At 43.2% G+C, this 17,176-nt stretch overlaps 1 protein-coding gene across 11 annotated transcripts in view; it reads right to left on the bottom strand.

Moving 5' to 3' along the window:
• Positions 1-16,082, bottom strand: part of rnf220a (ring finger protein 220a) — a 152,378-nt gene extending 136,296 nt beyond the window's left edge. For 3 of the 11 annotated variants that reach the window (XM_039815307.1, XM_039815309.1, XM_039815311.1), the window contains exon 1: positions 15,247-16,080. In XM_039815307.1, coding sequence (XP_039671241.1) covers positions 15,247-15,901 — 655 coding nt within the window. In that variant the 5' untranslated portion in view covers positions 15,902-16,080. Of the gene's footprint in view, positions 1-15,246 lie in introns of all 11 variants that reach the window. The other 8 variants (XM_039815308.1, XM_039815310.1, XM_039815312.1 and 5 more) reach the window with 6 other exon arrangements.
• Between the last annotated feature and the right edge of the window lie 1,094 nt (positions 16,083-17,176).

Raw genomic sequence — 17,176 nt, 5'->3', positions numbered from 1 at the left:
CAGTGACAAAGGAACAAGGAGATATAGAGGGAAACCGATACAGACAAGGTGTGTATATATATTGTGTTCATATGATCTTAATCAAGTTCAGTCACAAATTCAAATCCATGCTTCTTCATTCATGTTGTTTCAGAATGCCAGATTGTGTCAAGCACAAAGTGTAAGAGAGTGCAAGTTTACCAGAACTCATTTCCTCATTTTTGTTCTATCCTGTGGTGCAATCATAATGTAATGGCATTTAGTGGAACCCAACAGAGACAAAGTCAAATAAAAAAGATGCTACTAGTGCTGATATCTAGTAAGTTATAGAGGAAATCCTCCTAACAAATTATTCAAAACATATGATTTTTAAAACTGATCAATTTTCCATCCATCTTTTAGCTTTGAATTGCTGGATCCCGTTCATCTAATTAACATGACCAGCATCCCTTGATGCCATCTGGTACAGGTTTCTAGGCCACAGACCAAACAACACATTACGTTGCAGATTATCACATGTATTGTGCAGTGTTGCCAGTTGTACACCATTTAACTGAGGCCTCCAGCCACCATGATGCTTTGTTTAGGTAATAAAAAATAATTAGCATAATTTGGGTGACATACACTTTTTAGTCTGCAGGAGTCTGAATATTTAAATAGGGCCTTGGTTAGTTTGTCAACCCTCTGGTCACATGCTACAATTAGCATTCTGACCACTTATTGATGTGTGTGTGTGTGTGTGTGTGTGTGTGTGTGTGTGTGTGTGTGTGCGTAAGAAGGTGATGGATGCCTGATGCCAGACATCACACATCAGCCACCTCAGTGTGCGATGTGTGTATTGAAGGGTAATTAGGAATGCAGTGACGACAGGGGTGGTTAAAGTGCCCTCAGGTGCTATAACACATTACCTATCCAGATCACATAAACAGAAGTGTGTACACACACACACACACACACACACACACACACACACACACACACACACACACACACACACACACACACACACACACACACACACACACACACACACACACTTTCTGCCTGTCCTCTGGTCTTTTATCTGTCTTGCTTGTCTCTGTCCCGCTCTCACACACTCACACACACACACACACACACATTAAACATCATCATCATCCACATGAAGTCCATCAGCCGTTCTTTTTTTTCCCCCACCTGCTTTGACTTTCACTTGTTCTTTTTGTCCCCTCTCATTTTCTCTTCCTATTACTCCGGCAGCCTCCCAGTGCACCTGCCTTTCATTACTGCAGCCAGCACTTTTCAGCTTATACCACTGACCGTGTGTGTGTGTGTGTGTGTGTGTGTGTGTGTGTGTGTGTGTTAGCAGGAGCAGGGTCAGCATGCGGCCTGCCAACATTATACCACGACCCTTCCATGCTGTAGACAACAACCCCGCCATGTCGGAGCCTTTTCCTCCCACCCCACACTAGCCTCCATCACACACTGCCGTGACCGGTTGCCCCCAGCGACCAGCCATTACCAGAGACCTCGCGCTGTGCTTCTGTGCCAGGTCGCAAGACATGTGACCCAACAGCGAGCACACACAAAATCACACATACATGCAACGAGCCTTCACGACATTGACACAAAGTCAAATGTGTTATTTTTTTCTATGCAGGTTAAATCTATTTATTCCTACTGTTTTTTTTAAAGCAGCACCGATGACTGTTTTTTTATGAAACATGCATTAAATGCCTGTGTGTAATGTGATAGGTGTCGATTGTAGTCATGAACCCATAGGTGATTATCACCCAACTCTGCAGTTCCTCTCAGCTCTACGGAATTTGCATAATTTGATTGTTTTGGTGTGCAACTTTACTGTGTTGATAAACCCACTGTACCTTTCCAGCACCAAACGGTAGACAGACAAAGTTAGCACCTAGCTGGTGAAGCATTTAGCCACTAATGAGAGCCAGATGGATTTCTCTCAGGAGACCAAAACAGAGCTAAAAGGAAGAGTGAATATAGGACTTGACATTCATTAGGTAAACAGATAGCACAATAGTTCGGCAGGAAAGTGAAGAAGTGATTTTTACTTTGTTTCCGCTGCAGAATGCTGTTGTGGAGTATACAGAGACCATGTCCGAGTATTCATTGTCCTGTGGTGGACCGACCCCGCAGTTACTTCACAGCAAGAAGCTTTTGTCAACACCATTTTCAGTGTGATTTGGGGTGTGTGTGTGTGTGTGTGTGGGGGGGGGGAGTTGATTTTAATCTTCCCACCACTGGCCTTTAGGTCCTGACCCAGTCTTTGCGCAACACTGCTCTGACAATTACATGTAAGTACACATAGGGTCCCTAAAAGACTGAAGAGACCCGACTGGTGACGTCCCATAGGTCATTAGGCTTCTTCCTGGAAACAAGGCAGAGCTAACAAGTGCACAGCTAGGTTTAATACGGTGTTACTGCTAAGATAAGAGAAAAGCTGAAAGCTCGTCTCTGTGGCTGGCTCAGTTTGTGTTTTTTCGCCCACTGACTTTTCTATTTCTTTATGTATGTAAGAGGGGAAACAGAGCAAGACAGATAAAAACCCTGAAGAACAGCAAACTAGGTCAGGCTATGTTTTAAGATCTGCGGTTTTACTTGTTGAAATAATCTCCATCTTTCATGGTGTCTATGTGGAGTCACAAATAAAGTGATTACACTATTTAATATGTTTTTTAGTTATTTACACGTTGCTGCTGCAGGAACAAGGCTCTGTGCTTATGAAGGAAGCGAAGAGGAAAGATCAGCACTTGTGCACTCGCCCACACACACACACACACACACACACACACACACACACACACACAAACCCTCCCCTGTTGGGTGTAGAGGAGAATCAATATGTCTTTGAATGAGGGTCAGAAGGGTTGTCTGCCCAGGGAGAGCTGACAGATTTGCTCTCTTTTGCTCTGCTAAGCCCCTGCCTGCTTCTACACACACACACACACACACACACACACACACACATACATACACACACAGATGGAAGGAGACACACACACACACACAAAGATGTGACGCTTCTCCAGGAGGGCAGAATTCCGAGCATTTTGCCGCAGGGATGTGATATTAAACGTTCCACGTCGAAATGAACCCTGCTGCGTACCCCGCTGAGTGTGTGTACACCTGCACTGTATGTGTGTGAGTGTGTGAGAGAAGGGTGGTGGAAAAGCCCAGTTTGGACAGCAGAACACAGCTTTGGCAAGTGTCGTGATTCAGGGTAGGACACACACAACACAAAGAAGAAAGAGTGCAATGCATTCGGATAAAAACAGACACATGAAAGTACCAGATTAGCCTCTTGCTCTTGACTTTTACCTCTCATCAAAGCAAACTACTGCAACCGTTTACACCCACCTGACTACACTTTTTCCTTGCTTGCACAAAAAAAAAAAAAAAAACACTAAAAGAGACAAATATCAAGCGGAGATGGAAGAAACTGATGGAGAAATATGGCCACAAAGTGTTGCTTAAAATGTCATTCTGCTCTACAGTTTGGGCAGTCTTGCTTGATTTGGTAAAAAAATCCAAACATTCAAAAAGCACATACAATCAATCATTATATTTCCCAGACTGCACTGTGATTTATTGTCCTTATTCCAAAAAAAACCCTCTAAGATTTAAAATGTGAACATTTTAAGCGGAGCATAAAATAAAGGTTGAAATAAGGTTGTTTTTTTTCCAGACAAACAAATAAACATGAATCTCTAAAGAATGATTATTGAATGTAAATCATCGCTGTGACTGCTTTTATTGTCGAGCAGCTGTAAAGTGGGCTGTGAGGTCTGACAGCACAAAAACACCACAGGGTTAAGTAGATAATAGTCTTAAACGCTGGATATTTCTCCTCGGGATAATTCAAAATTACGTCTAATGGATGTGATTACTAAGCTGATCAAAGGACCCAAGGCCATTTGAAATGGATCATATGGATTATAAGAATGAAGTGATGGTGAGAGATAATGTTAAAAAAAAAAAACATGTTAACAAGCCTTGTGTACATACTTCTTTCCTCTACTTCAGCTCTTTACATTATTTCATTTTGCGGTGTCCCTCGATCGCTCCTTATCCTTCCAATAATAATCAGTAAAGATGTATGACTGTGTCGGTGTTTGATGAATGCTTTCATACAGTGTGTGTGTGTGTGAGTGTGTGTGTGTGTGTGTGTGTGTGTGTGTGTGTGTCCTGTGTGGTTAACAGCAATTAGTAATCACTCATGGAGCTAATGACATCAATCAATGAGCTTTTAAAACCAGCCATTTGATAATTACAACCATCAATGGTCACACATGGATTCATTATAGTACTGCGCTCCGTGTCTCCCACTGTTTCTCTGCATTAATGGAAACGATTTCTTTCTATCTCTGTGCTTAATATTCAGCATAAAAAAAAATCTTAAGTCATTTTATGAAGTATATACATTATTTTGTACTCCCTTGTCAGTTAAAATGTCCAAAGACTGATTATTTAATGAGCCATTGTAAAGTGAAAACCATAAAGGATAGTATATAGCTGCTTAGAAGTTTAATTATTCTATAAAAAAAACATACTAAAGCACCATTATTTCGAGGCAAATGCTCAGAAGGCCACAAATTGTGTTTAGGTGACAAGATAAACCCAGAGGGGACAAAGTCTTTAGTAAAGTCTTACTGCATAGAAGTCCTAACAATCTGAAGGCTTGGATATAAAAAGCAAAAAGATGAAGGGAGAAAGAAGGAATTCAAAGACCAAGAGGGAGGATTAAGTGAGTGATGTATAAAAGAGGGAATTCGGAACTGAAACAACAACGATGAGATGGAGACTTGTTATTCTTTCCCTTAGTTTTACCCACTTCCCACTTTCACTGCCAGATTTGAGATGATGTTTAGAATCGATGCAGCCACTGCATCTCCCATCTGAACAACTGCTGAGGGTACTTTTTCACTTGAGTCACTATTTTTGTCTTACAAAGTAGTTGTCTTTTTGTCCTATTTTCTAGATCTAAAACTAATGGACACATCCAGGTTTTTGTGATGTCATATATCTAAGTGGTTTTATTTCGTTCCAACAGGCTTGTATGTCCCAATTGTGGGTGTTATGGACATTTGCAGGTGCATTTTATATTATCAAGTGCATTTTTTGCTTTGTCTTCAGATGAAAGCATGAACCATAACCAACATCAGATGATCATTTAAAGAAACCACAAACACATAAATGCCTGTAATAAAATCCTGAACTCAATTGAAGCCAATATGATTTTTTTTGTGTGTGACCTTGACCCTAAAATCAGTTTCACTCAGTGCAAATGAAGTGTCTGGGTGGCCAGCTGACAACTACAGGATCGGAATATGAGCTAACCTGCACATCATATAGTCGCACAGAGTGTGCGCACACGTCTGGCAAACGCATGTGTGTGTTTGTGTATGCGCATATGTGTGTGCGTATGGCGCGGATGCACAATTACCAGGCAGGCGCAAATCGATAGGTGCCTGCTGACAGATGGATTAGCACGGTAAACAGATGATACACACACCGCTAAATTATTCATCTGCTGAACAGTGGGCTGGGTTTCCACACACACCCGGTGACGGGGGAGAAGAAGAAGAGGGAGAGAGAGAGAGGGAGAGGGAGAGGGAGAGAGGTAGGGGGGAGGGATAGAGGGAATGAGTGATAGGGAGGAAGAGGGTGTGAATGAGCCTGAAGAGGCAACTTGTGTTTCTCGAGTTTCACTAAAAATAAGTCTTTTCTTCATTTGAAAATTCACCTGCAAACAAAAGGTCCCTACCTGAACCCTGAGTGCGGTGTGTGTGCCTCAGCTCTGCTTAGGGACTCAACCACAAGGGGGGAAAAAACACCTTGGGCAGACCGTCTCTACGTCCCTCTAATGCCTTTTAGATATGCAGAGGCACCACAGGGTCAACGTGGAGTGCCTTGTGAGGCATTTGAGATAACGAACACACACGCACGTGCACAAACATCGACACACTCATCCTTTCTTTATCCGCGTCTTTTTCTGAAGTGCTGGCAAATCCGTGATCATCGACTGTTTATGCCTTTAACAAAGCCTGCTGCATGAATGCAATTTCACACGCGTACAAACACACTAGAGGTGCGGGGGAATATTGTGGATAAACCTGATCATGCCGTAGGAGAGACATGCACCATTATGTTTGGAGTTGAAGCGTCTCACAAGCAGGGGAACTTTCCATGGAAGGGACACCCCGTTTAAATCAATGTTCTCAGATGGCCTTTTGGTTGGAGCACTTCAAATGGCTGTCATTAAATTGTTAGCATGGGAATTAGCATTTCGCGAGAATTTGCTATGACAAAAAGGATACAAAAATACAAAAAACATTCTAAGGAAGTGAAGGTGATAAAACAGCTTGTTTGTACACAGACTTCAATGAGACCTTTGCTGCTACAGGGTGCACTCCCAATATTGAATAGTGTAGAATCTGGTGCATGCAAATCATATGAGAATGCACACACACTCTGGCATGCATATAAAACACCCATTATTGATTTGTTTCACCTTTCTAAGGGACTTTAAAGGCCTTTATTCGCAGCAGATGCTAAGCGTTGTTCCATTTGGTCAACTTTTAGTTGCAAAGAGGAAGAAATCAAATGTGACGATACACAGTGATGTCTGATCAGTGACTGCAACTTTCAACTTCAGGGAAAGAATAGTTCAATGTCAAATAATAACACAAACAAGATCCTTCTTCCTTGTTTGAAGATGTGTTTCACTTCCAAAAAATCTACAGGTGCAAGTGGTTCAGTCACTCTTGTAAAAAAAAAAAAAAAAAGGTGTGTGTACATGTGTGTGTGTAACGGGCCAGTCCAGCTTTGTGAAGCGACAGTGCGTTAAGTACAGCTAACGATCTCGAACCCAAACCCCCCCCCCCCTCGCTCTCTCACACACACACACACACACACACACACACACACACACACACACACACACACACACACACACACACACACAAACTGTTCGTTCGCATCATGGCCGCCATCAGCAGGAACCAATCAGATTTGATGAATAATTCAATATTAAAGAGGGTGTGACCAAGACTGGGAGGGGTGGGCTCTGCCAAGCAAATGGGCTTTTTTGGAAACGGGCCTGTCTGTTGTGTGTGTGTGTGTGTGTCTGTGAAAGTGAGAGAAGCAAAGGGGGGAGGCCTGTCACACTAGACTGCATCCACAAACTGGGTGCAGATTAGATTACTGAGGAGAGAAGAGGAGAGGAGAGAAGGGGGGGCGAGGAGGAGATGAGGACAGAATGGATTGAAAAGGAGAAGGATGGAGGAAGAGGTAGGCTAGAGAAAGAGAAGAGGAAGAAATGAGAAGAGAAATAGAGACAATGCCAGACTAACGATAAGAGAATCTTTTAACACACCTCTATTAGGAGGTGTCTAAATGCTGGAGCTCTCCTGAGAAATAAGATTCGCTTCTGCCAGACTTGCAGGAACACTTGCAAACGTGAACGTACACTATGTAGCTTTATAGAGTAGAATCACATTAACACTGTATACAATTTTCAATTTAATTGGGAGTCTTTGGTCAAGTTAAACCACGACTTAGTGGATTATCACAGCTTTTCTCTTCAGCTTCACTGAAGAGGATAAACATGTTGGAGACCATTTACTTTTTTCACCACTAAACTCAGAATGTAACAGAATGTAAAAGACAGTTCAGGGCTGTGGTATGCCATGACCTTATGTGAGCTTGTGTGTGTGTGTGTGTGTGTGTGTGTGTGTGTGTGTGTGTGTGTGTGTGTGTGTACGCATAATAAAAGCTAAATGTGTGTTGTGTTGCCAGGTGTGCTGTGGTTGTATGAGGCTCAGTGGAGTTTTAACGCAGGGTTTTTATTGGCCAAAGCTGACATCACCAGGGGAACAAAGTGGAATTCCGGAACTGGGGACGTTACAGACCTGGGCCTGTGTGTGTGTGTGTGTGTGTGTGTGTGTGTGTGTGTGTGTGTGTGTGTGTGTGTGTGTGTGTGTGTGTGTGTGTGTGTGTGAGAGAGAGAGAGAGACTGTCTCTGTGCAATGGGAATTGTGTCATTTTCCCTTTAAAGCAACCTGTTTCGAGAACTCCCTGAATGTAGAGTGACATCCTGTCCTTAGAGTGGTCTACCTGAGTTTTTACACGTTTCCTTTGTTTCTAGAAAATTCCAAAGTAAAACAGCAGTGGGAACAAGGGAAGTATTATGACCCCATATTGAGAGGTGTTCACTCATTAGAAGAAAAAAGTCCCATTTAAAGAGTGAAAAACAATTAAAATGACTTCTGAGGCTAGAGAATATTTTGCAGGGTGCCACAGAGGGAATCTTCTCATCTCATCTGCTCTCCTTCATTTGCCTTATACCAGCTCCAGCAGCTCATTTGTGTAACCTACTCCTCAACACACACGCACACACCCACACAAACACACACCCACACACACAGTGATCTGTGTCCAAATGGAGTGGCTGGGTCGACAAAAGGCTCGACAGGAAGCGACTAATCCTTGATCTGCGCAGCGTCGCAACAATGACCGCAAGACGACTCACACCAAGTGACACACACACACACACACACACACACAATTGCTGCTGGCTTCCAGTTGCCACCCAGTGAGAGGGAAGGGGAGGAGAAAGGAATGGCTTGAAAGAGAAATACTCTCAGATTCCAATAACTATTTCATTTAAAAAATAAATGTTTCTAAGAGCAAAATTCCCAATAATTAGAAACCAAAAACTACCATTACCCCCTGGATGTGGACTGTATGGATCAGATGCATGAAGGCTGGTATTGATAGGGAAACAGACGCACACTCCTCACCCTGGGGGAGCTACCAGAAGGGCAGAAGGGCACACACTTGGGGGTAAACAAAGCCACCACAAGTAGGACAGTACCCAGTGTGTGTGTATGTGTGTGTGTGTGTGTGTGTGTGTGTGTGTGTGTGTGTGTGTGTATGTGTGTGTGTGTGTAACTGACTGACTGACTGAGTGTGTGTGTGGCACAAAGTGGAGACTGACAGGGAGGCAACATGAGAGGGACAAGCCTTTTAACATCTGGCTAAGCACTGACAGGAAGACACACACACACACACACACACACACACACACACACACACACACACACACACACACACACACACACACACAGGCAGGCGAGTCCCAGTCCTAATTATTAGAACACTCTTACTTAACTAACCCTGCCACTAGACCGTGACAGGCAGAGATGGAAGGGGGAGGGGGGGGGGTAGGGGTAGGAGGGCAGATTTTTGTGAAGACGAGGAGAAAGATGAGCGTTCTGTCTCCTTGGCTGACTTATTAACTCCTTACATGCCATAGCAGGGGAAGAACGGATTGGAAAGGAATTAATAAATAAAAAATAAAAAAACTGACATTAATTAAATAAATAATGGCCCTTGCAGACGCCCCACCCACAGAGTTTGATTGACAGTTGTCTGTGGGACGTGCAGTGCAGAAATCCCACAGTAATGACTGCTTAGCACTAAAGATGGAAACAAGATTCAAAACAAAATCTGGTTGTCATCCATCAACATCAGCATCACTATCATCCATCTTCCCTTTGTGAGAAGAGAGGTTTATTTTTTCCCACTTTCTTTTTATTTATTTTTTTTAGCTACAACAATTTGGTCGACTCCGACCCCAGAAAGAAACAACACACATGACATTTGCTCTGTGGAAGAGGGGAAAAAAAGCTGAAGATAAACAAAGAAAAGAGGCAACACCAAAAAAAGAACAGAACAAAAGTGAAGAGGAGGATGAAGAGGAGGCCTCTCGCTGTGTGTTTTAACAGCTGTGTGTGATGCACTCTGGTAAATGTTTAAACTGCTATTGATGTTGATGAGAATACGAGAAATAGGTCACCAGGCACATTATGAGTTCTAGTTTTTTGGATTGGGACTATTTTTTAACACAACGTCACCAGGTCAGATCAAAGGAGGCACATTCCATCAGTGCATCGAGGTGATTTCACTAAAACTACTCGAAAGTAGGCACAATGTGTGTGACTGCTATACTAATGCAGCAATATCGAACTGTCTGTGGTGTGCTGTCTTAAGAATTCCTCTGCTTTTATGTCAGTCAGGCAGATGGGATCTGCATTTCAGCTCACGATCTCACCATCCTCCCTCTTTCCTTCCCACAACCTTTTTTTTCTTATTGCTTTTATCCTTTCGTTTATCTCCCCCCCCCCCCCTCCCTCATACGTTACTTCCCCTCTCTCTGTGCTAAAAGAATTTGTGTTTTCTTTCTTTCCCCGCCAGAAATCTCGGTTTCTTTTTCAGCTGTATGTTTTTTCTTCTTGTTGACTTTTTTCCAGTCTTATTTTCTTGTATTTAGGGCCTTTCCTAATGTGTGCATAGAAAATGTCCATTGAAGAATGAAAACAAAAACAAAAAGGTAAGGAAGAAAGGAAGATGACGATGCTGGGTTAGCCATTCAGGGTCAGGTTTAGTGTAAATCTCTTAGCCTTGTGAATGTGGAGAGCGGAGATAATGTAAACAAACAGACTACAGCTGTCACACACTCACATGGGGAGATGCACATACACAGCCAAAAGGGGGAGGAGAGAGGAAGTGGAGGAAAAATGATGGAGAGAACAAAAGATAAGTAAGAGGCAGAGGAAAACAAAGACGATGGAGCGTGCTGGATACTGAGACTCAAACACACACAAAGCTTCACATTGACATGTCGAGCAAAAACATCAAATCCCCTCCACAAACAAACAGTGCACAGCAAACGGGGGGGTTGGGGCAGTGTCATTTGTCAACATTCCCATTAATTCCAATCACACATCCCATAATTCCATTCTCTCTTTTACTGTATACACACAAAACCCTCCGCTGCTTTGTACCCCTTCATTCCTGTGCTAAAACCTTACAATGGGAATACACTAAATGCTAATAGCTTTTACAATAATATGACATGCATAGTCCTCTTAAGGCATGATGGGGCCTTTATGTGCAGGTTTAGCGGCTGACAAGTTAGCGGGTTTAGTTAACAGCCAACGTGCCTGCCGGTGCGGTGGGGGGATTTGGGAGGGCTTAGCACAGAGTAGGCCACTGTTGCTTGGAGTGGTATGTGGCAGGCTTGACAGAACTGGATGCAGGGAGGGTAGGATTGTAGGGTTTTTCCAAGTTGTATATACATATATTCTAGATATGAGTGGATGAATGCCAGACATGTGGCAAAGTAGTGGTATTAAGAATCTGCATCACGTTTAAGATACCGTCACTGAAAGCTTAACATTTTTTTTCTGTTACTACATTGCATGAAATGGAGTTGAGGCGTTAAGGCCCTGAAATACTCCAAACTGAACAGTGGTCATGCAGCTGGTTCTGTTTATACTTCTAGGTGCTAAGCTATCCACATGATTACTGAGCAAACTCCATTTAATGATGAAGACCATCATCAGCCAATGGAGATTTGAAAGCTCCAGATAAAAGGTAGCGAGAGGACCTTGAGTTAAGATTATTTTGTCAAAACTCCTGAAGTTGAGATGACTTAAAAGAATTGATACACCTGCAATGTATTTGCAGTCGGTGCATAGAGAATAATAAAACAAACATGTGACGTGTAGCCCAGACAGTGCAACAAATTCTCCCAACTCGCCACATACGGCCGCTTGGTCAGGACCCCTTGGTGTCACGTTTTTAACGCTCTGGGTACCCCTCTGGCATAATTTCTTAGGTAGGGTATGGTTAGTTTTAGGCAACAAATTTACTTGGTTATAGGTTTAGGGAAAGATCATGGTTTGGGTTCAAATCAATGTGTTTGTGACATAACTTATGTATGTGACATAAGTTAAGTATGTTACGCACGTGACCTTAGTTTAGTATGTTACATACGTAACTCACGCACGTGACCTAGTTAAGTATGTACGTACATAACGTAAGTTAAACTAAGTCAACGTTGTGTTTTGGTTTCACACGGGACACAAACAGCTGTCTCCTGGGTCAAAGTCCTGTGTTTGTCTGACCAATATATCCACTATGACCTCCTCCCTATGCGGACTTTCGCTCTTTTTACTATGTCATCTCACAGGGCTGCGATAGAGTTGTTGAAACCTCCGGTGCGGTGCATCTCATACAGACGCCTTGTGCAAGTTGCGCGCGTCGTATCAGAGGCTGAGGGCCACTGACCAAGCTGCTGTATTTGACGAGTTAGGCGTGAGAATGGGTTGGACAGTAACATACTTGTACAAAATGAGATTTTCAGGGTGTTTAAGAATGGGGGACTAAGCTAAGATAAATGGTTTCCTGTCAACATGGAACACTATAATCAGAGTCACTGTAATTCATTTAGTAGAGAGATATCAGCATCTTAATGCTATAAATTGAATCCATGTAAATAATATCAACACGGATAAGATACAGATTTAATGGCACAAATGGATTCAAAGTCCATAAGCCAGACCTGAATCTACAAAGTCATGCTTGCACTGGATGTACCCTTGTGAGTTAGAACCATGTAGCCAATAAAACGTATAGCACACTTATGACATAAGATATTAAGAGTTGAAGTTTTGGAAACCTACGAAACTTAATCAAGTAGTTTTAATATATATTAAAACTACATATATATAATACATATATATTTTCAAACTCCTGCCAATAACATTCAATCTTTTGTACCAGAATTTCGGTATGACACTGTATGATCCCCAGCATTATAAACCTCTTTCCACCGCGAGATTTCCGAGGTATGTGTGAAGCAGCGCGAATGCTGCTAGTTAGCTAATATGTGTGTGAATCAGCAAGAGCACTGTTCTCATGGGATTGTACCAAAGTGTTGTTTGTTCTTTACGCCTCCACTGGATAGCCAAAACCAGTGAAGGAGAACCCATAATTCTTTGCTGTAAGCAGTGCCTCTGCACATCCAATTGCATTAGAAGCCTATGGTAGAGGTAGAGGCTACTTGTGCCAAGATTTAACCTGATTAGATACAGATTCAGCCGTTCCAAAAGACAGCACAGGAGCCCTGTACCCATTTCCTGGCCTCAGTCTTAATGCTCACAAATCTGTGGTGATAACATGGCACAACCGCAGTTCACTTGAAGCAAGGCACTTTGCCAGTACTGTAGTAGCTTTTGCTCCAAGCCGCCACGAACAGAAAATGTGTTTTTCAAACGCATGTGAAAAAGGTTTCAAATCAGCAGTCTAATGAGATGAAAATGAGATCCAATTCCATAGCAGAGTTGTCATTTCTTTCTTCCCTCTCCTGTTCCTGTCCCTTTCACTGTCTCACTTTTACGTGCTTCTTTGATATCTTTCTCCTCCTTCTCATTCCTCCCCAGCCAGCCACCGGGTGTCATTTTCCCAATTTCCTTCTCTCCGTTCCTTACTTCATCCCTCTCTTTCTCACCCTCTCTGTCTCTCCTGCGGTGGTCTTTTTATCGGATCAGTCTCAGGTCGTCGCCTCTGTCTCTCATGTGTTCCATCAAGGATGCATCTCACACACACACACACACACACACACACACACACACACACGCACACACACACACACACACACACACACGCACACACACACACACACACAGGCTCTCCTCTTTCCACAAGAGGTGGAGGAGGAATGAAAGAAGTAATATCGAAGTAAAACCATAAAGAGAGAGGTGAAGTGAATTTAAGAAAGGAGAGACAGAATGAAGAAAACAAAGAATTAATTTTTTTGTTAAATTATACAGGCGCACCTCTGTCTGCCTCCTAATTTGTCACTGAGAGCCGATGCAGCTTGTTGACATGTGTAGGAAATATCGGTGCTCATGCTGAAAGATGTTTGTGTGTCTGGAAGAGTGTTTGTGCTTGGAGTTCTTACAACCCCCTTTCCCACCTCCCATCTATTACACTCACACACACATGGCCTGCCAAGGTTTTGGGTATGTGGGTAAATCTTTTGGCAACAGGGCTGCCAGCATGGAGCTATGATGAATGCTGATGGCAAAGAGCATGGCCGGTCTCTGAACCAGTCACTCACACACACATGATCCAACACACACACACACACACACACACACACACACACACACACACACACACACACACACACACAAGCGCAAACACTAATCAGATTCCCAGTGCGTGAGGGCCAAATGGCATCCTTCCACTGGTGAATGCTAATGTGACCAGTGGAGCTTGTGGGCTTGTGAAACACGGATAGAGAGAGCCAGGAGAGATGATGACAAGAGAACATAGATGGGATTGTTTATTGGTGTGTGTGATGCTAGTGTGTACAAATTTGCATTATTTCACAAATTGCAGCAAGTTGTACTTTTGTTTTAATTTGAGAGTCAGAATTAAATTTGTCTGTGTGTGTGTATGTATGTGTGTGTGTATGTATGTGTGTGTGTGTGTGTGTGTGTGTGTGTGTGTGTGTGTGTGTGTGTGCGTGTGTGTGCGTGTGTTTGTGTTTGTGTGTCTTGCTGTATAGGTTTGGGCATGTGTCTTGTTCGCAGGTTTAATTATTACAATTGTCTACAGAATAATCCTGGAATATGATTAAGTTGTTATGACCGTTTCGATAAATTGTGGGATGAGCATTGGAAGTGTGAGATTGCGTATCGTAGACCATACATCAGTGCAACTATTTGTAATAAGCTAAAAGAAAGCGCGTAATGGAAAATGTATGTTGTGCGACCCTTCATCATGCCACACAGTAATGCAACATATCATTTTGTATCATTACAAGAGCATATTGGTGCTGATTTGTGTTTGCACTGGAGGAGACTTTCACAACATTATGTGTAAGTCTTTGTAGTTTGAGTGTTGTGCAAATGTATTGTTATGTGAGCACATTATGCAAGTACCAATAATTTGTTTTAATGAATATGCCTTGCAAGATTTCCTTCAATACAGATGGGTATTAAATATGTATGTAAGGAAAAACCCAACATGAAGTGTCTTATTAACTACGAGCCTGGAGAAAAGCCTAACGCTCCTGCATAAATTCTCCAATTCTCTGATTTCTAGCCGAGGGATGAAAACCATTCATCCAAAGGATAGTCTCTCATTTGTCTTTGGATAAAAGTGGTAGAGAGCACTGTCTAACATGTTGCTCCAAAATCTCCCGTAGGTGTTTAATTGGGTTGAGAACTGGCTACTTCAGAGACCATTGCATATGATTCACATCGTCGCTATACTCATCAAATCATTCAGTGACCCCCTTGTGCCCGGTACTGTTTTCATGTTTTTCCTATCTTTTGTCACCCATCTGTATGTAATTCTAGTTTCCTTCAGTACAATGTAGAACAGCTATGAATGGTTACTTACAGCGCTCAATGCGGTCCTCTGGGCTGGAGGAAGTCTCTCGATCAGACAGGAGGCCTGACACAGCGAAGATCTTTTTCCCGCTGTCCTCTACTGCTTTCAAGGCGCTGCTGGGCGAACCTCCGGGAGGGATCTGGGAACCGCCAAAGTCGTACTCTTTCCCCTCTGCATCGGAGTAGCGCAGGTGGGGTGAAGCATCTGCATCCAGGCAGCCTTTGAGGCGCTTGGCTGGGGTGAAAGCAGACTGATACCCGCCTGGCACTCCGTCGCGATCTTCCGGAGGGGAGGCGAAGGGCCTGAAGGCGCCGACACCGCTGTGATTCAGCATGCTGATTGGCGAGCAGTCCAGGTTAGGTGGGGCAAACTGATGATGGAGGTGGAGGAGGGATGGAGGAAAATCCCTGTTTGGGAATCCTGGTGGGACCGCGCCTTGGCGGTGGTACATTGATGCAAAAGTGTAAGAACCATTGTTAAATGGCAAATGGACGTCTTTCTCAACAGAAACGGGGACACCAAACGGACGTGGCTGCTGGCAGGGAATTGAGGCATCGCGAGAGGCTTCAGCAGTGGAGGCCAGGACCATGAGGGCCGGGGAGGCCAGGGGATTGGGCAGGTAGGAGGAGCTCTCCATCTTGAAGGCTGCCCTGTGAAGATCCATGTCTGAACGGAAGAAAGAGGCCGTAAGGATTTTAGGGGGAGGAGGAGATAATTCCTCCTCAGTAAAATTTGAGACAATTGTCCAAGACCCTCGGAAAGGGTCTGAGGAAGTGAGGGAACCTAGGTTGGAGACTAAAGGTTTGGGGATTTTTGAAGGAAGGGGCTCAGAAAAGAGCCGTTTGTATAAAAAAAAAAAAAAAAAAAAAGTCAGCCAACGTCAGTTCAGGTTAGCTTGAGTTCAGTTCATTTCTCTTAAATGGAGAGTGAGCGAGTTAATCTGTCTCCAGCAATATATTCACTTCAGCTCAGTTCTGTCCAGATCATTCCGTGTCAGGTAGGTGCCGTTGGGTATATTCAGTCCTTCACAGACTTTACAGTTTGGACGACTTCGGTCCTGATGACTAATACAATAAATGGTCTAGACTAAGTTTTTCCTCCTGGGTAATAAGCAGTAGAAGCCTCACACCTGGAGAGTTTGTTGGATGTGTTGCCGAAGCCGAATGGTCCGGTGTGGGGATGGACACCCGTAGGTCATCAAAGCTGATTCCTCATCTTCATGTGGTCGCCAAACTGAGAGGATACAAAACACGAGCATTAGCTTTGATTCACTTTCAGTGTGTTACAGTGTTGTTTAGGATTTCCAGGTAGTTCAATATCACCAATCGCAAATAATGGAATATTACCCCGAAAAATGTGGTGTCACCAGAACAGCTGTCTCACCTGTTCTGCCAAGTTAACCAAGCTGTACAGTGTGACCTCTCAACTGAGCTCTCCCCTGGCATTCAAAATCCGATGGGCTGAGATAATTACCTTCTTACACATGTTTTTTGTGGTTAGATAAGACCTGCCCTTTGACAGATTTTCCCTTCACAGATTCCTTGAGGTTTCTGCTGTTTTGGACAGCCCTGAAAATATCTTATCTGTGGCGACAAAAATGCTTAAAATAAGCTCTTTAACAACCATAATAAAAATGAAAATCCCTCTGCACAACCTTTCGCCATTATCTTAGACCTCGTCTTTTCTTAATGATAGGTACTTTTCTGAGACAAAAGGTGTGCTGCTTTTTCAACTGACAAAGATCAATGTCATGACCTCAATCTGTATGTAGTGGAAAGGCTGGGAGCTGAGTGGATTTTATTTTATTTATTTTCTTTTTTTATAAAGGAGCGTCTGGAAGCCAAGGCTTGAAGTCAAAACCTTTGGGGACAGAGTGTTCTTAAGCAGACACTATTGTTGCAGCCACAAATTCAGAACCTCTTGGGGAAAAGTGTCCTCA

The sequence above is a fragment of the Perca fluviatilis genome, chromosome 11 (assembly GCF_010015445.1).
Source record: "Perca fluviatilis chromosome 11, GENO_Pfluv_1.0, whole genome shotgun sequence".
In the NCBI taxonomy this organism is placed as follows: Eukaryota; Metazoa; Chordata; class Actinopteri; order Perciformes; family Percidae; genus Perca; species Perca fluviatilis.
This window is presented reverse-complemented; position numbering and strand designations above follow the sequence as displayed.